Source organism: Microtus pennsylvanicus, chromosome 11, assembly GCF_037038515.1.
Source record: "Microtus pennsylvanicus isolate mMicPen1 chromosome 11, mMicPen1.hap1, whole genome shotgun sequence".
NCBI lineage: Eukaryota > Metazoa > Chordata > Mammalia > Rodentia > Cricetidae > Microtus > Microtus pennsylvanicus.
Genome location: NC_134589.1, coordinates 50,801,986 through 50,827,062, shown reverse-complemented (window position 1 = coordinate 50,827,062; position 25,077 = coordinate 50,801,986). Strand labels below are relative to the sequence as shown.

General features: G+C 43.3%; 2 protein-coding genes across 4 annotated transcripts in view; one reads left to right on the top strand and one right to left on the bottom strand.

Annotated features, from left to right (window-relative positions):
* Nup88 (nucleoporin 88) overlaps positions 1-17,141 on the bottom strand; it is a 26,145-nt gene extending 9,004 nt beyond the window's left edge. Inside the window, exons 1-7 of the mRNA XM_075991839.1 lie at positions 16,408-17,141; positions 12,431-12,600; positions 10,820-10,945; positions 9,463-9,549; positions 8,558-8,734; positions 6,886-7,072; positions 5,230-5,377 (exon numbers count right to left, since the gene is read on the bottom strand). Of these exons, the coding sequence (XP_075847954.1) occupies positions 5,230-5,377; positions 6,886-7,072; positions 8,558-8,734; positions 9,463-9,549; positions 10,820-10,945; positions 12,431-12,600; positions 16,408-16,710 (1,198 nt within the window). The 5' untranslated portion in view covers positions 16,711-17,141. The remainder of the gene's footprint in view (positions 1-5,229; positions 5,378-6,885; positions 7,073-8,557; positions 8,735-9,462; positions 9,550-10,819; positions 10,946-12,430; positions 12,601-16,407) is intronic.
* Rpain (RPA interacting protein) lies at positions 17,075-25,077 on the top strand. 3 transcript variants are annotated; one of them, XM_075991840.1, is made up of 7 exons: positions 17,075-17,283; positions 18,482-18,652; positions 19,732-19,792; positions 20,639-20,750; positions 21,105-21,168; positions 22,120-22,260; positions 24,930-25,077. In XM_075991840.1, the coding sequence occupies exons 1-7, from the start codon at positions 17,203-17,205 to the stop codon at positions 24,957-24,959; spliced, it is 660 nt and encodes a 219-aa protein (XP_075847955.1). In that variant the 5' UTR covers positions 17,075-17,202; the 3' UTR covers positions 24,960-25,077. The 3 variants fall into 3 exon arrangements, 2 of the variants coding, with proteins under 2 accessions (XP_075847955.1, XP_075847956.1); XM_075991841.1 differs by lacking the exon at positions 17,075-17,283 and adding an exon at positions 17,361-17,487; XR_012912353.1 differs by lacking the exons at positions 20,639-20,750; positions 21,105-21,168.

The window sequence follows — 25,077 nt, the reverse complement described above, 5'->3', positions numbered from 1 at the left end:
TTTTACATTTACTGAAAATTGTTCAAAGTAGGGTGGTTGAGAATGAAACTCTACACATATTGTCTTAAGCTCCAACAGCTCAGGACGCAGCAGAAAGATGGCTGTTATCCCACTGGGGCCCCCTGATCTCCGGAACTGGCCTTTTTGGGATAAAATCCTGTAGGGCTAAGAGTTTTTGTTTTAATCTCTAAGGATCAGACCCTCTAAAAGAGAAGTAATCATGAACCAAAGGCTGTCCGCTGATGACAACTTGACAAAATCAAAACCTTGGAATCTTGTTAAAAGAAACACAGTGGGAACAATGCCCAGAGTAGTCAACAGAAGTCATCATAAACATGGAGCAAAGGAAAAACAAAGATGGAGGAAGGAGAAGGGAAAGAAACTAAAGGAGACACTGAAGAAACAAGCAAAGTCAGGGCTGGAAAGATAATTCAGAGGTTAAGAGCACTGTTGCCCTTCCAGAGGTCCTGAGTCCAGTTCCCAGCAACCATCATTACAGAGGTTGTGAGCCACCATCTGTAATGGTCTGGTGCCCTCTTCTGACCTGCAGGTACACTTGTAGACAGAACACTGTATACATAATAAACAAATCTTTAAAAAAAAAATTATCGGGCTGGAGAAATGGCGCAGAGGTTAAGAGCACTGATTGTTCTTTCAGAAGTCCTGAGTTCAATTCCCAGCAACCACATGGTGGCTCACAACCACCTGTAATGAAATCTGGCGCCCTCTTCTGGCCTGCAGGCATACATGCAGACAGAACACTGTAAACAAAATAAATATTTTTTAAAAAAAATTAACAAGCAAAGCAAAGAGAAGGAAGAGCCATGTCTCAAGAAAAGACCAGCCAACAAATCCCTTGTGGACACTTCATGACAAGGTTCAAGTTAACAAAACACCTCATGGTGCAAGAATAAATTTAGTGTCACAGATAAAGAGATATGCCAATGGTTTTGGTCAAAGTGGAGCAGAAGACACAGAAGGCTGTGTGTGGTAGTGCAAACCTGTTATGCCAACACCTGGGGAAGGAGAAAATGGAAGCCATGAACGAATTTTACAAAGGACTTACCAATAAACTTACTCAGAAGATAGTAAAATCACACTAAGTAAAACTTCACTAAAGGAACACTGCCTCTGCCAGGCACTTTGGAGAAGATGACGCTAGTTAACTGCTGCTTGGGAAAAGCAGGCCTGCTGTATATGGGGAGAACCTTTGACAGGATTTACACTGCAGATTTCCCCATTTGTCTAAACAACCAAACCTTGGAATTTCTGTCTCTGCAAAATATGTTTCACTGTTCAAAGTGTAATATGATGTGAATCTATGAGAGCTGAGGGGGATTTCTGTCCAGGGCCAGTTCCCATTTGTGCATTAGCCAGAAAAAAGGAATGCCTGGCAACGTGGTCAGCAAGTAACAGGAATGATGGAGGTGGGTCTTATCTGTTGCTTTCATTGGTTAGCTAATAAAGAAAACTGCTTGGCCCTCTAATAGGGTAGAATTTAGATAGGCGGAGTAAACAGAACAGAATGCTGGGAGAAAGAAGGCGATTCAGGCAGTCGCCATGATTCTCCCACCCGACACAGCCACAGGTTAAGATCTTCCCTGGTAAGCCACCTTGTGGGCTACACAGATTATTAGAAATGGGTTAAAGCAAGATGTGAGAGCTAGCCAGTAAGAGGCTAAAGCTAATGGGCCAAGCAGTGTTTAAAAGAATACAGTTTCCGTGTAATTATTTTGGGTATAAAGCTAGCCGTGCGGGCGGCCAGGTGCCAGGAATGTAGCCCCGCCGCTCTTATTACAACACAGGAAAAGGTGTTTGCCACGCAAGCTGACAAGTTCAATCCCCAGACCCCAAGTAAAGGTGGATGGATAGAACTGATTCTACAAAGTGACCTCCATAAGTATTGTGGCATTCATGCCCCAATACCATGTACATCCCCTATCATGGTAATACATTTCTAAAGATAAGGGGAAAAACATAAAAAAGGGGGGGGGGGCTGGAGAAATGGCTCAGTGGTTAAGAGCACTGACTACTCTTCCAGAGGACCTGAGTTCAATTCCCAGTAACCACATGGCACCCCACAACTGTCTGTAACTCCAAGATCTAACACCATCACAGACTTACATACAGACAAAACAATATGCATAAAATAAAAATAAATTAAAAAACCACGATAGCTGCAGAAAAACCTATGCTTGCACACATCTGCTGAGTACAGGACTGGTGCAGCATGTGCACTGCTCCAGCACAGGTAACGAGGAAGACACTGGCACACTGCTCAGGACATAGTCCTATCATGAAACAATAAGCACTACAAAATAAGATATCACCTCCTTTGAGCCTAGAACCTCTTACTTTAGCCTGCTGAGTGGCTATGATTACAACTATACCCCACCATATTCTATTCTCTTGAAAACCTATTGTTACTCATAAACATTTATCTCTATGGTTAAGAGCTCATTTTTTTAAAATTATATTTATAGTGTGCATGCAAGTGTGTGTGTGTGTGTACCGGGGTATGTGTGTGGAAGTTTGAGGACACCTTTCGGAAGTCACTTCTCTCCTTACATTATCTAGGTACTGGGGATCCAACTCAGGTTGTCAGGCTTGGTGACAAGTACCGTTATCTTCTTAGCCACCTTGTCTGTCTTTCCTTTTCTAGACAGGGTCTCATGTAGCCTAGACTGGCCTCAAACTTGCTATGTGGCTGAGAATGGCCTTTAACTTCTGATCCTCCTGTCTCTATTTCCAGAGTGCTGGGATTATAGGCACATGGCACAACCTGGTTTATGTGGTGCTAGGGATTGAACCCAGACCTTATATGTTAGCCAAGTACTTACTGTTAGCCACATTCCCAGCAGTTAGGATTTTCTAAGACGGGCTAGAGAAGTGGCTCAGAGATCAAAAGCACCAGCTGCTCTTCCACCTCATTCAACTCCCAGCGCTCACACAGTGGCTCACAACCTTATGGAACACCAGTTCTAAGGGATCAACACCCTCTTTTGGTCTCCACGAATGTGGCACGCAAACATACATGCAGGCAAAACACCCATACACATAAAATGGCCCAATCTAATTTAAAAAAAAAAGGTTTTCTAAAAGATTAAAATGGAGTAGAAAAATGGGTTATCAGTTGAGAGTATGTATTGTTCTCCCAGAGGTTCCCAGCATTCACACCGTGTAGCTCACAATCCCTTTTAACTGTAGTTCTAGGAGGCCTAATTTACCTCTTCCTGCACATGTATATGCATACATACACATGCCTTTAAAAAACATTAAAATAAAATACAGAAATAATATATATAATAAAGTTGATAAGATAGAGACAACAATTCATAACCACTTAAGTTAAAGTTTTCTGTTAATAGTCCCACTTTTAAAATTTTGATTTTATAGTTAATGTTGTAAAGTTGATGTCATATTCTCATCTGGTTTATATATGAGTTCTGATAACTTACAAAAACAGTATGCTACTCTAAAAACTTTCAAAGGTGTTGGGTCTAGTGGTACATGCCTGTAATCCCAGCCCCTAGAAGGCTGAGGTAGGAGGATCCCAAGTATGAAGCCAAGTGTTCAAATACAGAGCAAAAGGCTGAAAGTGGCAGTTCATGAGGAAGCCTAGACGCAGGCAGGCAGGAATAGGAGTTGCATACTAGCCTGGGCTACACAGTGAGTTCTAGGCCAGCCTGGGTTACAAAAGACCTTGTGTCAGCCAAGCCAAACCTTGTCTAACAAATCATCCCTCTGTCTGAACAATAAAATTGAAAATTTTTATTTGTATAAATTTAAGCTCACCTGATCTACCATTGTTTAAAAATATATTTTTTTTTAAATCGTTTGGGATGTTAAAAGTCTAGAAGGAAAAAACTAATACTGATATATAACAGAAAAGTTATTTTTGAAAAAGGCCAACATTTAAGCCATTTTACTTTTGTAAACCTTAAGTGTTAGTTCAGTGACTGTAATATGTTTTAAGCACAAATAAGAATAAGTCAGAAATGTGTTTCACAAGAGAATGTTACTTTCATTACAAAAACCAAGAAAAAAAAATGCTTGTAATGAAGACTTCCAAAGACATGCTGTGATGGCTATTCTTGGTTGTCAATTTAACTACACCTGGAATTACCTAAAGTGAGGCAGCTGGATTCACTTGTGAGGGATTTTTTTTAATGGGATTATTTGAAGTGGAAAATCCACCTTAAACCTTAAATGGGCCACATCTTCTGTGGCAGCCTATGTAAAGGGCACGGAAGAAAGCTTTTACTCTGCCTGCTTGCCAACACTCTTGTTTTCACTGACATTGGAGCCATTTCTTTGGGACAAACACTGAAGACCAGCTGAGACATCCAGTCTCATGGACTGAACAACTACTGGGTTTTGAACTTTCCAATGGGATACAGTCATTGCTGGACTACTGGACCACAGCCTGTAAGCCAATCTAATAAATCCTCTTTATGTATAAAGTGCCATGCCTGTCTGTTTCCTGCCATAACGATAACAGACTAACCCTGTAGAACTATAAGCATGCCCACAATTAAATGCTTCCTTTTACAGGAGTTGACTTGGTCATGGTGTCTACAACAGTAACTAAGGCACATGTATCTTTATAAGGAAACAAAATACATCACTTTACTTCACTCTGTGTTCATCTATCAAGTTCATATACTTAATGTTTATGTTGCTCAAAACACTAACTAGACTTGCTTAGTGAATTTTCTTTGCAGGCTTATTTTATAAGGAATACTGTTTTGAACTCACTATATAATGAGATGGCCTTGACCTCTTAATTCAGGCTTCCGAGTACTGAGATTATAGGTAGGTACCATTATGCAGGTTATGAAGTCAACTTTTGTTAGGATCATGAAAAAGCCATCATTAAACATCTGAGTGGCACCAATGGGGTGGCTCAATGGGTAAAGTGCCCACCACAAGCCTGATCCCCAGAATCCATGTAAAATTGAAAGAATCATCCAGAAAGCTGTCCTCTTGATACGACACATACAGACACACAAATACCATACACACAAAAATAAATATCTGAGTGGAGCCTGATGAGTATGTTCAAACTTATATCTGCCTTGGCAAGAATGTGCTGTGTAGTAACTGAAAGTCCAAAAGAATCCAGTGATAGCATTCCAAAAGCTGAGCTCACACAAATAAACTACATCGCGGCCATTGCTAAGTTAGTATACAATGGGATAAAAGAGCAGCACATAGTGAATCCCTTACCTCTGTGCAGTTTAATTGGACAGGAAAAGTCAGAAGCAAAGGGATCATCCTCTGAAGATGCCAGTTTCAAGGCAAGCTCTAATTCAACACACTCAAACACGTACAGAGAAGGGATGAGGTCAACCCTGGGATCCCACGACTTTTCTGACTGTTAACAACACAAAGCGGGGGAAAAAAGGACTGAAATTTCAACCTCTCATATGAATTTGAAAACGTACACAAATACAGACGCAAAAAAGCTGGGTCACTTAGCCTTTTCAAATGTTTAATTTTATCCTTCACGCCAATTATTAAACATCCATCTCCCCTAATATCCTTAAACAAAATAACAAAAACAAAAGCCTGGGTTAAAGCCAGCCCAGTAACACAAAGGTCTTTACCTCTGTTACTAAAGACTAGAATATAGAGGTCAAGCTGAGTCAAGCACACGCCTTTAATCTCAGCACTCAGGAGGCAGAGGCAGACTGAGTTCTGTGAGTTCCAGGCCAGCCTGGTTTACACAGAAAGTTCCAAGGGGTACACACAGAGAGAGACTCTGTCTCAAAAAAACTAAAATAACAACAAAAGAATATAGAGACCAGAATCACCATTAACAGTGGTGTTAATAAATTCATAGGAAACTGGGTACACACCTGTAATCTAGCTAGCTGGGAAAGTTAAAGCAGGAGGAGTTTGAGATAGAGACCACCTTCGCCTATATCATAATAAGTTCAAGGCCAAGGTCAGCCACATAGTAAAACACTGTCTAAAAATCAAAGAATAGTGCATAGAGAGTGTCTCAGAAGTTAAGTGCACTGGCTGCTCTTGCAGACAACCCAAGTTCAGTTCCTAGCACCCAAATGACACCTAACAACCACTTGCAACTTCAGTTCCAGCAGATAGATGGTTTTTTCTGAATGTCTTTTTTAAAATGTAGATTTAAAAAATCAAATAATAAACTTAAAAACAAGCATGGTCCAAGCTTTTAGTTCATTATGTATTTGAATGTTTTATCTGCAAGTATGTCTGTGCACCACTTGCATACCTGATGCCCACAGAGGCCAGAAGAGGGCGTTGGATCCCCTGGGACTGGAGCTAACAAATAATTATGAGCCACCATGTGGGTGTTACAAATTGAACCTGAATGTTCTTGAAGAGCAGCAGTGCTCATAACCACTGAGCCATCTTTCCAGCTACAAGAGCAGACTTCTGTATGGAGGGTTCAATTTACTGGGGCAGGGCATGAAATCCTTAATACACAGATCAGAAACAAATACAGTTTCATTAACTAGTATGTTGGGCAATCTTCTAACTTCTTTCCACTTGAAATTTTTGGGGGGGGGAGGGAAAAGAGAGGGGGCTTCAAGACAGGGTTTCTCTGTGTAACAGTCTGGCTGTCCTAGAATTCACTCTAGACCAGGCTGGCCTCAAACTCAGAGATCAGCCTGTCTTTGCCTCCAATCAGAGTGCTAGGATTAAAGGCATGCACTACCACCACCCAGCTCCACTTGGACTCTTTTAATTATTTTTCAACTATTCTTATATGAAATATATAATTTCCAAAATACCAGAAGTGCCATATGTAAGTCAGAATTCCTTATACTAAGTATTCAAATTGGCCCATAAAATACACCTATTAAAGATATGAAATACAGCCAATACCAGCCTGGCACTTACCGTTTGATCGTCTTCTTCTTCCCCTTCTAGTACAACACAGTGATACAGCATTCCTGATTCAGTTGCAATTACTAAGATATTGGGAATACAGGGCAAACATAGTACAGCACAGGCATCGTAACCATAGTTATCTTCAGCTGCAGGATGCATAGGCAATGGTCCCAACAGCTTCCCAATATTCCCAGGGCTAAAGGAAGAATGAAAATGTTATCAAGAAAATTTTGACAGAATTTTTATCTTCCTTCAGCTACTGTAACTTCAAATAAAGGTCTTTATTTTTCATTTTTCCACTCACATCCCAATAGTGATTCTTGATCTGAGATAATCTTCCCTTGAAAAGAAAGCAATGCCTGAAGAGATTCTAGACTTGTTTGGTTTAGTTTCTTCCTTCCTTCCAGACAAAGTCCTATGTAATAATCTAGGTTGCCTTTAATTCTTGAGCCTCCCGCTGTAGCTTCTAGAGCTAGGAAAATGCCTTTGAAGACACCTTAGACTGTCACACTGTGAGGTTTGGGGGCATGACTGGCTTCTATTGGTGGTGATAAGATCAGAGGTTCCTTCCTCAGTAATCACTACCACCACCACCAGAAAACACAGAAGAGACAAAGGGCTGGATAGGTGGTTCAGTGGTTAATAGCACTGGCTACATCTGCAGAGGACCTAGGCTTGATTCCCAGCACCCACGTGGTGGCTGATGAATATCTGTAGCTCTAGTTGTAGTGAATGTGATGCCCACTTCTGGCCTTTGCATGTATACGGTACACAGAGACATATGTGGGCAAAACACTCATACACATCAAATTAAAAAAAAGACAGGGTCCCATTACACAGCCCAGTCTAGCCACAAACTCAGAACCATGTCAGCCTTCGTGTGCTAAAATTATTGGTATGTACCACCACATCTAGCCTGGTTTCTATTCTTACCACTCCCAACAACAAAAAAGGCAAAATTCACATTAAAAAAAAAAAAGCATGCTAAACAAATCAGGGTGTATCAGATAGAAACTTATGCTGCCCCAAGCCTTTCCTATCCATCTACTCTGCTCAGAAATCACCATATTCCAGAACAGACCTCACCCCGTTCATTACCTAGGACTATAACTCAATCAATTTCACATAGAAGATAATGCTAGCGTTAGTATCTGTTGTTTTACCTGAATGCAATGCTCCAGATGGAGATGTCGAATCACCGAGCCCTGACTAGCAACTGTATGTACTCTAGTCTGGGATGTCCATGTGACTAAAATGGTCTTACCCTTCCTGATGCTTCATTTAATCTTGCTTGACATCAGTCCTCTGCAGAAATTCCCTCAACTCCTGCAGTCAAAATAGTGTCTCCTTCGAGTACTTACTGTGTCCCAGTACTAAGAAATGAGTCCTTATATGTTCATGTGTACATATGCCTTTTCTCTACAATATCAATGCAAGATATCAGATTTCATCTAATTATACCCATTCTACCTTGTTTATCTAAGAGAAACAATGCTTTTCTAGTTAACCAGGCTTCGTGAACCAAATTTAGTATTTTTTAAACTATACAACTATCTTAAATAAACAAGAAAGAGGACAATCAGATAATCTGTACCATTTCTCATCTACACCTGAGACACAGAAATGTGGATCTCAAGTTCAGCAATGATGATGCGGTGCAGTGGTTACTGCATTAGCTTACTTGTGTAACAGACTGACATAGGTAAGGAAGGTCTCCCCGTTCTCATATAAGATGTACAGTGGATATGCTACTATTTCTTCTTTGCCTTTTTGTTCAAATATATTCTTCGACACTGTTGCCAGCGGCCCAAAGTCAAATGCAACTGCAGTCTCTCCTAGAGATGCTGTATATGCCCGTCTACAAAGAGATTTGAGAAAGTTCGTTGAAAACAAAATTATTATTATGAAGAGTAAACAAATTCTCATAAAAACTAGTGAAAAAACTTAACTTTCAAATAGTTTAAATACAGACATACAAACCACACATTTAGAAATACAAAAAGAAATGGAATCCATGAAAACCAGGTGAACACAAATTTATTCATTCCACAAACATTTGCCACTTACTACGTGCCATACACTGTTCTAGGTCCATAAAATACATCAGCAAATTAAAGAAAGACTTTGCTCTCTAGTGAGAGAGAAAAAACAAACAACACATTCAGGAAAAAATTTTTTTGTTGTTACTTCTGGTTTTATTAAGACAGGGTCACACACTATAACCCAAGCTGGCCTTGAACTGGAACAATCCTTCTGCCTTAGCCTTCTGAGTGCTGAGATTACAGGTGTATGCCATTTTTTTCTTGAACGAGAATAGTGTTATAAAGAAAAATGAGGGTCAAAAAGTGTTTGTAGGCAGAGCGGTGGTGGCGCACGCCTTTAATCCCAGCACTCGGGAGGCAGAGGCAGGTGGATCTCTGAGTTCGAGGCCAGCCTCGAACTCAGAGATCAAGTTACAATGACAGATTTGTGACTTGTTCTATTCCCACACACATGTTAAAACCCACCTGTAGACGTTCTGGTAGTTACTGATGAAACTGCATTTACATTCTCAATAAACTCAGCATTTTGTGAAACAAAACTTACCCTTTATTGAGTATTAAGCTTTCCTCTTCTGCTTCTGAAAGTACAATCACCTTAGTAGGTGTTTGAGGCTCACGGAGAGAGTAAATTCTAACGGTCAAAACAAAACAAAAAAGTACTTAAGTTCTTTTTGATGCTAGGCAGGGTAGCTTGAACTGTAATTCTATCAACTTGGGAGAGGCAAGAGGACCATGAGAACTCTGGGCTACATTTATAGCCTAGTATGGGTTACAGAGTAAGATACTGTCTTGTCAAAACAATTAAGTTCTCTTTCTTTCCTAGAAAAGAACCCCACTCCCCAATCTAATCAGTTTTTAAGTATTTTTCTACTAGGGGCTGGAGACATGGCTCAGCAGTTAAGAGCACTTCTTGTTCTTGTAGAGGACCTGGGTTTCATACACAGCACACACACGGAGGCTCAGAACTGTTAACTCCAGTTCTGGGGGAGCCGTCCCCTTCTAAACTCCTTGGGCACCAGGCATGGATGAGGCACAAATATGTACATACTAGCAAAACACCCATACATGTAAAATAAATCTAAAAATGTTAAAAAGAATTTTCCTGGGCTGGAGAGATGGCTCTGTGGTTAAGAGCATTGCCTGCTCTTCCAAAGGTCCTGAGTTCAATTCCCGGCAACCATATGGTGGCTCACAACCACCTGTAAAGAGGTCTGGTGCCCTCTTCTGGCCTGCAGACATGCACACAGACAGAATATTGTATACATAATAAATAAAAATAAATATTAAAAAAAACCAAAGAATTTTCCTACCAGTTCTCAAATCACCTCTTTGCCAAAGATCATGCTATTCCCGACAATGTTGCCTATTTCCGCTGCTTAACTATGTAGAAGGGGAGTTTATGACCCAAAGAAATGCTCTCTATTTTGACAACATTTTTGAGGGGTAAGGGATGGGTAACAGTGTTAGGGATGTAACCCAAGGCCTCAAGGGTAAGCAATTAACCCACTGAGCTACATTCCCCACACCTTTAGTCCTATAGCAACTTGACATGCCAAGCTTTGTTGATACCCGTGGAGGCCTGCCCCTTTCTGAACAAAAAAGGAGGAGTTGATATGGAAGTGGGGAGGGGGGAGCAGGGGAAATGGGAGCAGGCATGCATTTAATCCCAGCACTCAGGAGCAGATGGATCTCTGTGAGGTCAAGGCCAGCCTTGTCCACACAGTGAGACAATCTTTTCTCAAAGGAGAGAGAGAGAGAGAGAGAGAGAGAGAGAGAGAGAGAGAGAGAGAGAGAAACACTCAGTGACTTACTTGTGTCATTATGAGCAACTATTTAGTAAATACATAATAGGAAACAAAGCTTTTCCATTCACAAAGCAAACTAGGGAAGGTAAAGTTCACCTTATCACATTGTCTGATGTCAACAGCACTATGTGGGGATCCAGCATCTCACTTGGATACCATGCAGCATGTTTCAGAGTCAGAGAGGTAGAGCTGGTAAAAAATCGCTCAGCAATTGGTGTGGTACTAAAATAAAGAAAACGGTCTTCAAACCATTTGTCTGTAGAACTTGGATGAAATACATTCTAACCTATTCTATATTCTAACACTGTTCCTTTCCCTGTCCTGTCATTCTGACAGCATTCAAAGAACCTACCCAAGGAACCAAAGCACAGATACTTTCTACATTATAGTAAAATACTTTATACATTTTGGTTTTTCTGGTTCAGACTGGACCTTGCTATATAGCCGTGGTTGGGGACTGACCCTCACAATGGATCCCAGGCTAGCCTTGAACTCATAGCAAGCCTCCTGGCTCAGTATCCTGAGGGCTGGGATTACATTTGTGTATTGCCACACCCATTGTATGTAGTTCTTTACAGATATGTTTTGATGTTGCTTCTTTTTTGGTCTTTTTACTAATCAATGTAGTAAGGAAACTATAAGGGCAGATATTTTGATGATTATACTGAAAAGAAATGGCAACCTAAATACTATTAAGCAATTCAAGCAGACTCAACTCCTCATTTATGGAGATAAAGGTATATCTAGGTTTCTACCTCACATTCTTTTCAATAGACTTTACAGATTCCTCTTTCCTGGATTTTTATTTTTTAATTTATGTGTGTGTGTGTGTGTGTGTGTGTGTATAAAAACCCTGAAAGCTAGGCTCGCATTTCTGTAGTCCCAGCATCCTCAGCCCTGGGTGGGTGAAGCAGGGAAGGGCCGATACTCGGCAGGCTTTGTTACACTAGACATTAAGATTGCCACACTCTTTGGTTTTTTTTTTTTTTTTGAAACCTGGAAGAAGTCATGAGCCTTAACTTAGATGTTTTGTTTTTTTTCTATGATTGAACGCCTGGCAGCTGACCAACTGATGTCATTTTAGGGCACAAGTAGCTTATGGCACATTTATGACGTCATAATATGAAGTGCAATGACCAGAAAATGGCCTGACATAAATGATGTCTTGGAATACAGATGTTAGTCAGTAGACAAAACCCTTAATCCACACGTTTTAATTCATTCTGTGAACAGTTCTTAAGCTCACACACCTAACTGCAAAATTGCAGCTATTTCTGTAAAAATAAAGGATTGATATTGTTTCTTGTAATTACAAATAAATATTGATACAGTATTCTTCAAAAATAATAACAAAAGGAGCTGGAAAGATGGCTCAGTGGTTAGGAATACCTGCTGCTTTTACAGAGGACCCAGGATTGGTTCCTAACACCCTCATAGCAGCTCACAAATATCTGTAACTCCAGTTCCAGGGGATTTGACACTCTCTTCTGGAGTACCAGGCACACAAGCAGTGTGCTTACATAAACGAAGGCAAAACACTCATGTACCTTAAAAAAAAGAAAGGTAACAACAATAGCAGCACAGGAAGGCAGTCTGCAGGACCACACGAATGCTCAAATGATCCAATAGTAGGATCCAAAATACATTTCAACAACCTCTGGTCTTAGCAACGTACACAGTTAAACACGGAACAAAAATATAACTTACCTACAATTCACAGTTGCTTTCCCACCTTCGAATTCTGAATCCTTCCCCCATCTCTGAGGTAATTCTAATGCCATGAGTCCTTTTGTTCCTATGAGTGCTACATGATGTTGTGTTGGACTTAACAAGACTTGATGAATTTCAAACAGGGGTGGATTTATGCAAAGTAATCTCTGAAAATTAATTTAGTAAAAAGTTAATTTTAATGTTAGTATATTTGGGAGTTTCATGAAACCATGATCATGCTTTAATTTTCTTTCTTTTTTTCATGCTTTAATTTTCTATAGTTACAAGATAACAGCATTCTGGGTAACACGCACACACGAAGTCTTAGAGCTAGAGAGATGGCTCAATGGTCAATAAGAAGCACTGAATACTCTTCCAGAGGACCTGGGTTCAATTCTTGGCACCCACATGGTGGTTCTATAACCATTTTCTGGCCTCTGTGGGTTCCAGGCACATGGATAGTACACACACACATATACAGAAAAAATATGCATACATAGAAAACTAAAAACAAACAAAAAACTGTTGGCACATGCCTTTAATCCCAGAACCCTGGGAGGCAGAGGCAGCAAGGTCTCTGAGTTCAAGGCAACTAGTCTACAGAGTGAGTTCCAGGACAACCAGGGCTATGCAAAGAAACACTATCTCAAAAAACAAAAAAGCAAAACAAAACACAAAACCCTGCCTCATCACTTAACCTAGTAGGCACTACTTGAGATTTGTTTTTCTTCTCTCTATTCCTGGCTTCAAGCAGACTTTTGATACTTAGAGAATAAATAACTTTTGAAGTATTAATAAAAGATAACCATTTTATAAAGAGTACTGTAGAATACTCTAAAAAGATAACCATTTTATAAAGAGTACTGTAGAATACTGTAGACTAGCTTCAGGCCAAATGTGGTGGTGCACACCTATATTCCCAGTACTGGAGAAGAAGATAAAGGTGGTTCTATTTAAGTTCCAAGCCACCCAAAGCTACAAAGTGAAACTCTAGATAGCTTCAAAAGTTCTGTAGCAGCCGGGCGGTGGTGGCGCACGCCTTTAATCCCAGCACTCGGGAGGCAGAGGCAGGCGGATCTCTGTGAGTTCGAGACCAGCCTGGTCTACAAGAGCTAGTTCTAGGACAGGTTCCAAAAACCACAGAGAAACCCTGTCTCAAAAAACCAAAAAAAAAAAAAAAAAAAAAAAAAAAGTTTTGTAGCAAGCTGGGCGGTGGTGGCTCACGCCTTTAATCCCAGCACTCAGGAGACAGAGGCAGGCAGGTGGATCTCTGTGAGTTTGAGGCCAGCCTGGTTTACAAGAAGTAGTTCCAGGAGAGGCTCCAAAAACTACAGAGAAACCCTGTCTCAAAAAACCAAAAAGAAAGAAAGAAAAAAAAAAGTGATATTTTAAAGGAGTTCCAATAATTTGTCACAACATCGCACATCCTCAAAAATACACATGTCTACACTGGTACTTCCTATTTCTTTCCTCATAACCATTTCAGGTTTCTATTTTCTTTTCTTTTTACTCTTAGTAAATAATGATTTACAATATATTATTTACCTTTGTATGGAGAATCATGCTAAGCCAAAATCATTTAAGGTAAAGTTTCTTTGAATATAAGGAGACTTCTAATTGCTTCTCTATCTGTAGGCCATTGTGCCTTTATTTTTTTTTTTAAACTTTGATCTTTTATTTATTTATTTATTATGTATACAATATTCTGTCTGTGTGTATGCCTGAAGGCCAGAAGAGGGCGCCAGACCTCTTTACAGATGGTTGTGAGCCACCATGTGGTTGCTGGGAATTGAACTCAGGACCTTTGGAAGAGCAGGCAATGCTCTTAACCACTGAGCCATCTCTCCAGCCCGCCATTGTGCCTTTAAATGCCTGTTGCAGAGCTAGGAAGTAAGGGTACACAGCTTTAATTCCAGGTCTGATCAGGATCTGCCTGATCTCTAAATTCGAGGCCAGCCTGGTATACAAAGCAAGTTCCAGGACAGCCAGGCTGTGGCACAGAGAAACCCTGTCTTCAAAAACAAAACAAACAAACAAAAAAATAAGTCACCAAATATTATAGAGCTCTTGCATGCTCTAGGTTTGTGTCATGAACTGGACATAAAAAATAAGGTATCAGGGGCTGGAGAGATGGCTCAGAGGTTAAGAACATTGCCTGCTCTTCCAAAGGTCCTGAGTTCAGTTCCCAGCAACCACATGGTGGCTCACAACCATCTATAATGGGGTCTAGTGCCCTCCTCTGGCCTGCAGGCATACACACAGACAGAATATTGTATACATAATAAATAAATAAATAAGTAAATATATAAAAATAAGGTATCAAACACATACACAGCCTGGCTCAGAACTGTAATCTCAACATTCGGGGACTGGGGCAGGAGTTCCAGACACACAGAGTCCTGGCACATGCGTGTGCACTCTCTCTCTCTCTCTCTCTCTCTCTCTTACACACACACACACACACAGAGAGAGAGAGAGAGAGAGAGAGAGAGAGAGAGAGAGAGAGAGAGAGAGGAGAGAGAGCACCTGGTTCAGACCTGTAATCTCAACACTTGGAGACTGGGTAGGAGTTCCAGACCAGCCTGGGTACATAAATGATTCCATTTCAGAGGGGAAAAAAATCAAAAGAAAACAATTACTTGAAATAATGTATGACTTTCTGATACGTATTCTTACTGGGAATTTTACAGCAGGTAGATGTGTAAATGCTGCTCTCGTTTCTCAACAGCACTGGCAGCACCTTGTTAAAATCAAATCACTTCTCAAAAGAACCAGTCCAGGGCACACAGATCTCATACACTGGAATGAATGTCACATTTGGGTTTTTTTGTTTGTTTGCTTTCTTGCTCCTTTTTCGAGACAGGGTCTCTCTATGTAGTCCTGGAATTCGCTATGTAGACCAGGCTGGCCTCAAATTCAAAGAGATCCTCCTGCCTCTGCTTCCGAAGTGCTGGGATTAAAGACCTGTGCCACCAGTCTTGGTTTATAAAAAGTTTTTAATGAGGGAGCAAGGTAGTTTTGCTTGTTTTGTTTTCAATTAATTTGGGAGGGGGGAATGCTACAGGGATGTGGGGCAGATTTGGAGGGACCGGGAGGTGAGTGGGGTTGAGGTACATGATGTAAAATTCCCAAAGACTGAATAAAGAAACACACACACACACACACACACACACACACACACACAATGTATACATGCACACATATACTACTGAGGGAAAAAATCTTTAAAAGAGAATCAGTTTACTACAAACGAAGACTTCAATAAAGCACAACAAGTCTAGAATGCATTCTGATTATATCCGCTCTCACATGCCTTTCATCGGCTCATCAAAACAAGACCTAGTGCTCCTGTGCTTTTAGTGGTGGAGGTGAAGGTGTGTGAGCATCCCCCTGCGGGCGTGCTCATGGGAGTGTGTGTGTGTGCGCGCGCGCGCGCGCGTCGGTTCCCTGCACTGCAACAAACGAACAAGCCCTTCCAACTTTAGCGAGCGCCCCAAAGGGCAAAAACAAAACAAAATACAGGGACACCCTTTTTCAAGTAAGGCAGGTAATTTGGTCTTTTAAAATCTGTGTTAAAGCTCAGAATCAACTAAAAGAATGTGTCACATCTTTTAAAAGAGCTCTTCGGGCCAAACAACGAAAAACATTTGCACCAACTTCTTTATCCTGTCTTCTTCGGAGCGCCCATCATTAACCATTTCACGGTCCTCTTCCCTACCCCCCTTAGCCCCCCGATACTCAGAACCAGCACGAGTTTCTCTGGGTGCCCGGCAGCGACCGAGTCAATAGATCCGCTGGAGACGACTAAATAGGGGACAGACGGGCTTTTTCACCCGAAGCGGGGTGTCCCCGAAAGACGCCTGTTCAAGTCTGCGAGCGCACCCACTACAGGGCCAAACCACCAAGGTGGGAAGACGCGAACCCCAAAGTTGAGCGAGATGCCAGCTAAGGGCTTCCGAGACGGACTGGCGCACCTGGTACTGGGAGAGAGGAGGCTCCACGGCGCCACCGCTCGGGCCTCGAAGGCGAACCACCAAGAAGGCGCTGCCTTCTGCGTCCCACAGGAAGAGCTCCCCTCCCAGGCCGAAGACCAAGTTTCTCGTCAGCAAATGCGGCGGCAAAGGCGGGCACGAGGGCGAAGTCGAAGCCGCTGGTTTCTCCGCTTCGGCCGGACTCTGGTTTTTCAGGCCCTCGCGGAGCCGCAGGAACACGACGTGGTTGGGAAGCCAGCTCTGCCACAGCTCCCCATCACCCACAGACGCCTCGGCCTCCGCCATCTTGAACTGACAGCGGTAGGGTCAGGGCCTGCAGCCCGCCGCGGCGCGTAGCCAATCCGCGACCAGCACTACGCGGCTTCAGCCTATCAGCGAGTAGGAATCCCCAGAGCAGGCATCACTAGCGGAAAGCCCATCTACAGCGCCGCAGACCGACGCCAGAGTGGGCGGGGCGGGGTCCACCACCTCGCTAGGGGCCGGCTTTGGAAGGCCGGCGCGTAGGGTTATGAGATCTGTGTGGTTAATCGTCTACTGACGCCTCCCTTGGGATGAATCCAGAACTTTCTCTCAAGATTCAACTCCCTCAGCCCAGGTGCTGTCTACTTCTCAACTGTCACTACTACATCCATCCTTGGGTTTCCCTAAACCTACCTCCGTGAGGCGACAGCCACTAGAAACAGTTCCAGGAAAGCCTTACGAGCTGAAATTACAACTTCCAGAATCCTTTGCGCGCGGCTAAGGGGCGGTGATTCCGGAGCCGTCTCCTGCTAAGAGATGGCTGAGTCCTCGGGGTCACCGCACCGCTTGTTGTACAAACAGGTGGGCTCGCCGCCCTGGAAAGAAGCTTTCAGGCAGGTGAGTGTGAGATGTGGATCGTAATCACTTCCCTAATGGGGTCCCAAGGACCGCTGTCCTCTGTGCCCTCGCTTCAGCTCTGGTCGGTCGTGAAGCAGCAGATGACCGGAGCGCCTGGCCAGCGAGGTGTTTCTCGAACTCAAGACTACGGCGGCAGCCCCAGGTCCTGGCCACCGCCCGCTACCTCTCGGACTTTTGGCTGGAGTGAGTGCTATCCCAGGAAGCTTTGTTTTAGAATTCGAGTTTGTTTGAAATTTTAAGTGTCATGACATCGGTAGCTGATAATGTGACACCACCGCTTGATGTTGGGTTACAGAGAGAAGCATTTTGTATGCATGCGTCGTGTGAGATAGAAATTATTTCTCTTCTAAAGAGTCAGAAGAGTCTCGGTTACTGTTAGGAGAGTTGTACTTAAGCTCGGGTCTCCTCTGAAGCCAAGTAGTTCCCTCTAAGAAATAGCTTATCTCCCTGTTCAGCAGTCTCTAAAGGGATGGGTATAGTCTAGAAAAGCAACCGTAATGCTAGAAGTAGTGTGTGTAGTAGGGGTTCTCAACCGTGAATACTGACATTTTGAAGAAGAGAGTTCTGTTATGGGAGGTTATTCTGTACAGTGTAGAACACTTAGATATAGCATCCTTGAACCACCTACTTATATGACCTCAGCCAATAGCAGTTCTACAAACAGAGCTGTGACAACCAAAATGTTCTCTTGAGTTGGGGGTGGAGAGATGGCTAAGTGTTAAGAGCACTTCCGTTCTTGCAGCAGACATGGTGGCTGTAACTCCAGTTTCAAGAGGTTCCCCATTGCCAGTCTTCTGGCTTCTGTGGGCGCCTGCACATAAACTCCTACAGGGGACACGGACACACACAATCATCAGGGTTGAGAGGTACAAGAAGATCATGTCTATAACCATATGTACAGTAGCAGGATTTGGAGCCATATAAATGTCTGACGTCAGTTTTTGCAGTGACTGCACCCAATGCTTGCATTCAAGATAAAATGTGAAATATAGGAATTTGGAGGTTCATGAGCAAAGCACTGTAATTTTACCTAGTTGTGTGTGGACGAGGACTCAAAAATATGAAACTTTGTATCTAAAATTCTTTTAATATTTTACTAGCTGATTGTCGTCATCGTCCCCCCTCCCCTTCTTTTTGGTGGAATTGACCTTTTCTTTCTTTTACAATTCTGACCCAGGGATGTCTCGAGAGAATGAGAAACAGCCGGCACAGGCTCCTGAACAAGTATCGTCAGGCTGCAGGTGGCAACCCAGGGAGAGCCTCAGACAAGTTTCTTGTGCAAGAAGTGATGGAGGAAGAGTGGCATTCTTTGCAGTTGGTAGAGAATTGTCCGGAGGCCTTGGTTCAGGTCCGACAAGGAAAGAATCTGAAGCTAGGGGGTACTCCATGAAGAACTGGTCTTCCTGTCTGTCTGTCTAAGTCTTTTCAACCTACCCACTTCCCAGCCCCCACACATAATTCTAACAGCCTTTTGGCTCAGGCTTTCCTGCTTTTGAGTAGGTTATTTTATATGGATGATTCTGTAAAACTAGACTGTAGGCGTGCTACAGCCTTGTAATGAAACTACACGTAGGAAGCTAAAAGGAAAGAAAATATCATTCTTGCTTTCCCCATTGGGAATTTTGACTCACCATGATTGTGTTAGGGACTTCCCTTTGAAAAGGATGTCTACAGCACCATTGACTCCAGCCAATTAAAGTTTAGAGTTGTGTGTCCATAGAAAACCATTACAGTGTATCAGACAAGCCTATGGGTAGGCATCAGAATTTAGGGATTCTGTTTAGTTTTACTGAATCACAACTTTACTGTGTTTCTTTGAGCCTTAGTATTTACATTTGCATAAAATAGAGACAGTGGCATGAGCATTTTGAGAACTGTGTAACAAAACATGGAAACCTTTGAAACCATCGAAGCACTGTGTACTAACGATGCATCTTGAGGGGCATCTGTGTGTCCTTGAGTATGCTACATGGTGAGTGTAATCTCACCATGGTGCTTCAGAGCCTCTCAGGTCAGTCTTAGTCCAGCTTTGCAGAAGCTAAAATAGCTTTTCAAAGACTAGACCTTTTCACATGGCTAGTATTAGCACTTTTCCTTAACTGCTGCCTGATTTCATCTCCCTTAAATTTGGTGGTGGGTACTCTGATCATCTGTTGTTAGTGTAGAGTGGCCATGTTACTATGCTGCCAGCCAATTCTCCATGCGGACTAGTCCAGTTTTGCCAGGTAAATTTGGGGTCTTCAAGGCAGCTTCCAGTTACAAATCCCCATGGGACTTGGTGGCCGATTAATACTTCACATGGACTGTGAGACATCCCTTTCTGCTCTGTCTGTCTGTGCCATACTCAGAAATCAAGCCCATGTCTTGCATGCTGGGTTAGCACTGCTCTGCTGAGCTCCACTCCCTTCCCTTTACTTCCTCTTGTAGTTGAGATTGCCAGAGGACCTAGCTGTGCTGCAGGACATTGAACAGGAGCTGTGTGATGAAGGTAATCCCAGGATGTAGTCCTTTCCTCCCTGATGTGCACCTCCTCTTGTGCTGGCCTCTTCTCGACTCAGAATTGGTTTTGTTGTTTTAGATTGTCTGGGTACCAGGGATTAAACCTAGAGCTCTGGGCACGGAGGCAAACAATAACGCTATAGCCCCAGCCCTAGGATTAGTTCTTAATTACCGTTCTTCTACCTCCACCATCAGTTTAAGTGTCCACAAGGCCCTCTGAACTCTTCATTCTTGTCTGTCTTCCCAACAGTAAGGGCCATTGGCTCTGTGTCTGGAACTTCTCATTCCACGATACCATTTCCCCCACTCTGACTGCTGTGGAAGATGGGATTAGACGGAATAGCAAACGCTGTCCTCACACAGGCCACATAGCTAGTCAACGGTAGAGCTGGGAAGCAGTTCCCGTGTTTATTTTATCCTGCCTCTTGCGACTTTGTTCAGCTGAACACTGTGGCTTGTGCCTGTAGGACGTGTGATTTATTGTAGGAGGTTGGGTTTTCAGGAAGGAGCCTGAGCCCTCTAACTTCAGACTAGCCAGGGTAGCATAATGAAACCTGCCTCCTGAATAGTAAGCTTGTCACTTTGCGTCCATGGGCAGATCTTTTCATACACACCCCAGGGCCACCTCTCATCCATTCTTCATTGGTTGCCCAGGGATTTGTGAGCATCTGCCTCTTGGAGTTCTGATAGCATTGTGTGGCATACATTGTTGGCATCTTATATCATGGTGACTTATGCCATATGGCTTTTTCTTGACTGGGTTTCACATTTGTGAAATGGAGATAATAGACCCGCTCTATGGGTACAGGACAATCCTGGGCCTTTTGCCTTGCAGAAAAGTCCATCATAAGCGAGTATGAGAAGAGTTTACAGTTTGATGAAAATTGTCTCAACGCCATGTTGGCTGAGTGGGAAGCAAACCCCCTCATCTGTCCTGTGTGTATAAAGTAAGAATTTTCAAAATGTTTTTTATTTTAAAATATTTATTTATTTATTATGTATACAATATTCTGTCTGTGTGTATGCCTGCAGGCCATAAGAGAGCACCAGACCTCATTACAGATGGTTGTGAGCCACCATGTGGTTGCTGGGAATTGAACTCAGGACCTTTAGAAGAGCAGGCAGCACTCTTAACCACTGAGCCATCTCTCCAGCCCCTCAAAAATTTTTTTAACAGTATTGGTTCTTATCCCTACTCCAAAGTGAGTGTGATCCCTCTGCCCCTTAGTTGATTGATGGAGAGGTATGGGGAGCCAGGTCTTGTTACCACAGTGATCTGGGAATCCCAATTCTGTCTTTAGGTACAACCTGAGAATCACGAACAGTGTGGTCACGTGTCCGTGTGGCCTGCACATCCCACTTCACGTAAGTGTCCACACAGATTCCCTATATACGCCGACTGTATTAAAGGACCTCTGGTGGTGGCTCGGAGTCAGTTGTGCGCCTCTGTGCCAGTTACTTATTGTCACAGACAAGGTACCCAGCAGCAATAGCCCGAGAGGTTTATTTTGGCTTATGATTTCAGAGGGGTCAGTGCATCACGGCAGGAAAAGTGAGGCAGAGTGCCTCCATGGAGGTGAAAAGCAAGACTCCTCAGCATTTTGGCTAATAGGACACAAGACCTGTTCCTAGTAGACCATGTCCACCAGATAAACTTCCTGTGCTTTGCCTGCATGTATGCCTGTGCACCACGTGTGTGTCTGGAACCCTGGAAGTAAGAAGAGGGTGTTGGATCCCCTGTAACTGGAATTACACATGGTTGTGAGCTGCCATGAGGATACTGTCAGCCCAGGTCCTCTAGAAGATCAGCAAGTGCTCTTAACTACTCATCCATCTCTCCAGATCCCCATTTTTGAGGCAGAGTCTAGTAGTAGCCCAGGCTGGCCTCAAATTCAACTGTAGCTCAACTTCTGATCCTTCTGACGTCACCTTCCATTTGGTCTTTCTACTGTGCTGGGAACAAAGTACATGACTCATTCTTGCTAGGCAAGCCCTTTACCACCCGCGCTACATTCCCAGCTCTACAGTCTAAGGCTCCGAAGAATCAAACTGTTTTGATTGGTCATTTAGATTTTTTTTAACCTGTTGGTTTTTCAGTATTTAAGATTAGTTGGGGCTGGAGAGAAGGTTCAACTGTTAAGAGCACTACCGCTCTTCCAGAGGACTGAGGTTCAATTTCAGTACCCACACGGGCAGCTCACAACTGTCTGTAACTCCAGGATCCACCACCCTCAACACAAAAAAATACCTACAGGCAAAACACCAAAAATAAAAAAAAAATTAACAAAAAGATTAGTTGTGGTTGAACTTTCCTAGTCTCCAGAGCTGACGGAGCAGAAGCTGCGGGGCTGTTTGGAGGATCATGTAAACGAGCACAGCGCACACTGTCCCCACATGCCTGAATTTTCAGTCACCGGTGGACCAGAGGAAAAGCCCAGCCTTCTGATGAGCTGCCTGGTAAGTCTCCACGGGACCTGTCCCCTCTTGCTGGAAATAATGGCTTAGGAATAGGTAAATATTTAATGTTTTTTTGGCGGATGAAGAATACAGGAAGTATCAGCTGGGTGTGGTGGCACTTATCTGGAATCTCAGGAGGGAGGCTGAGGTAGGAAGAATCTAAGGCCAGCCTAGACTAAGTAGTGAGAACTGTCTCAGAAACAGATGTTGGGCTGTCGAGATGGCTCAGTCGGTAAGAGCACTTGCAGCCAAACCTAACAACCCCAGTTCAGTCCATGGACCTCATGTGGTAGAAACAGAACCGATCCCCGCAAGTTGTCTTTTGTCCTCCACAACATGTAATGTGCTTGTGCACGCTGCTCTCTCTCACACACGCTCACGGATGATTAAAGCTTACGGAATGAGCAAGTTAAATAGCCTGGTAAGCAAAGGGAGGGTAGGCTTAGAATTATGGCCAAGGCATTGGTCTGGAAATTGGAGCCTGCACTACATGCTTTTGTTGGGTCAGCGCAATGGCTTGAGATCTCCATAAATTAGGCCATGGCCATGAATGAATGCCAGATGACCACCTTGGCATCGCTTTGTAGATAGACACAGGATAAGCAGCACAGTGGAACAGCAGATTTGTCTCAGCAAACTTTCATAAAGGTCTAAGACTCTTGCCAAATAGTAACTCAGGTGTGAGGGACAGGACCAGAGAGGAGCCACCTGTCCCAGGAACCTTAAGTTTGCTGTGGGAACCAGTGTTCGTGTATATGACATATTATAGCTTCCAGGTCCCAAGTCACCAAGTGCTGCAATGTGCCAGATACTCAGTAATAACCTGAACCCGCACATAAAATTTTTCAGTATATTTGGGCTCCAACTGGACCTGACACCATGTTTCCCTTAGCACTGCTGAAATTACCTGTTCATGTCTTTGTTTCTGGGGACAAAGACTGTTTCTCTCCCTCTTGTTTAATTACTCTCTCCCCACTGTCTGAGTTAGTGCATAAGTAAATACTGTATTTCCACAAATGATTCAAAGTGGAAGCAGAGTTGAAGCACAGGCCAGACAAATGGCCCTGGCCTCTGCCTTTTAGACAGTGTGGTGCTCAGATGGCTCAGTGAAAGCACTTGCCTTGCAAGCACGAGGACCTGAGTTTGGATCCCTGGATCCCATCTAAAAGTCATGTAGGCATGGTGGCTACCTATAATCCTGGAATTCACAAGGCCAGAAGCAGGGAGATGCCTGGGACGCGCTGGCTACAGACTAGCCAATTAAGGAACTCCAGGTTCAGCCAGAGTCCCTGTGTCAATAAAGTAGAGAGCAATTGAGGGTGACACCTGTCAGTTTGACTCCTACACACACATGAAGAGAAATAAGCACACCAGCCACCCCCTTGTAGAATTTCAAATGGTAGTGGAGTGCATGTTAAATTCTTTTTCTGGGGAAATGTGATCTACATAGCCCTAGCTGGTCTTGAACTTGCTACATAGACAAGGCTGGACTCAAAATCAAGAGATGTGCCTGCCTCTCCAGTATTACAGACTAAAGATGTACACCAACTTCTTTTAAATGTCAGTTTCAGACCAAGTACTAGAGAGGCTGGAAAGGGCAGTTAAGAGCAAGCAGGCAGGCATGACAGTGTTTGCGACTTGGGAAACTGAGGTAGCGTAGTTTGAGCCCAGGAGTTGAAGACCAGTCTGAGCAAAGTAGCCCAACCCTAACTAGTCTCAAAAGCAGCAGCCGGGCAGTGGTGGCGCACGCCTTTAATCCCAGCACTCGGGAGGCAGAGGCAGGCGGATCTCTGTGAGTTCGAGGCCAGTCTGGTCTACAAGAGCTAGTTCCAGGACAGGAACCAAAAAGCTATGGAGAAACCCTGTCTCGAAAAATCCAAAAAAGAAAAAAGCAGCGAATGATTGCCTGATTGCTCAGCTTGTTTTAATTAAACCTGTATACACGTTGGTACCCTATAACTCAGAACAGCACTGTAACAAAAGGAATGGTAGAGATGCCAGTGCTCTGGGCAGCAGCACCCTCAACTGACTAGCACTGGCTAGGCTATGTAGATAGACCACTGGAGTACGGGGTTACCAGCACAAAGATGAGAAACTGAGGGGAGAAAGAAAAAATTATAGAATAAGCTCCAAGTTCAGTCCTTTGAGAGGTACATATGAACACATTTGAAATTCCAAAGTGCCACTAGATCTCAGAGGGACATCAAGATCACTGGGTTGAGATCCAGGAGTCCTCAGATACTCGGGATGAGGTGGGATATGGGCGTGGGTTACTGAAGAGGCCAGAGAAGCAAATTTACACCATCTGGGAAATAGTCTCACTGTCAGGGTTTGATACTTATGTTTTTTTTTTGTTTTTGTTTTTTGGTTTTTCGAGACAGGGTTTCTCTATGGTTTTGGAGCCTGTCCTGGATCTAGCTCTTGTAGACCAGGCTGGTCTCGGAACTCAGAGATCCACCTGCCTCTGCCTCCCAAGTGCTGGGATTAAAGGCGTGCACCACCACCACCCGGCTTGATACTTGTGGTTTCTGAGGGCACTTAGTAGTTCATCCACAGGACTTCATCTTAGCTTGGAAGCTACATTAGTGACAGCTTCATTGATAAAGCATTCCACTCAACGTTCATGGCCAGAATGTAATTTTCACTAACTTCTTTTCTGTCTAACCCAGGCATGTGACACTTGGGCTGTGATCTTCTAGTCATCCTGGCCTCACCTTCACTGCTGGGCTGAGAACAACTCATTCCCTCTGAGAGGGCCCCTGTATGCACAAGCCTTTTGTATATAACTTATTTTATATTAAAACTTTTCAAACATCT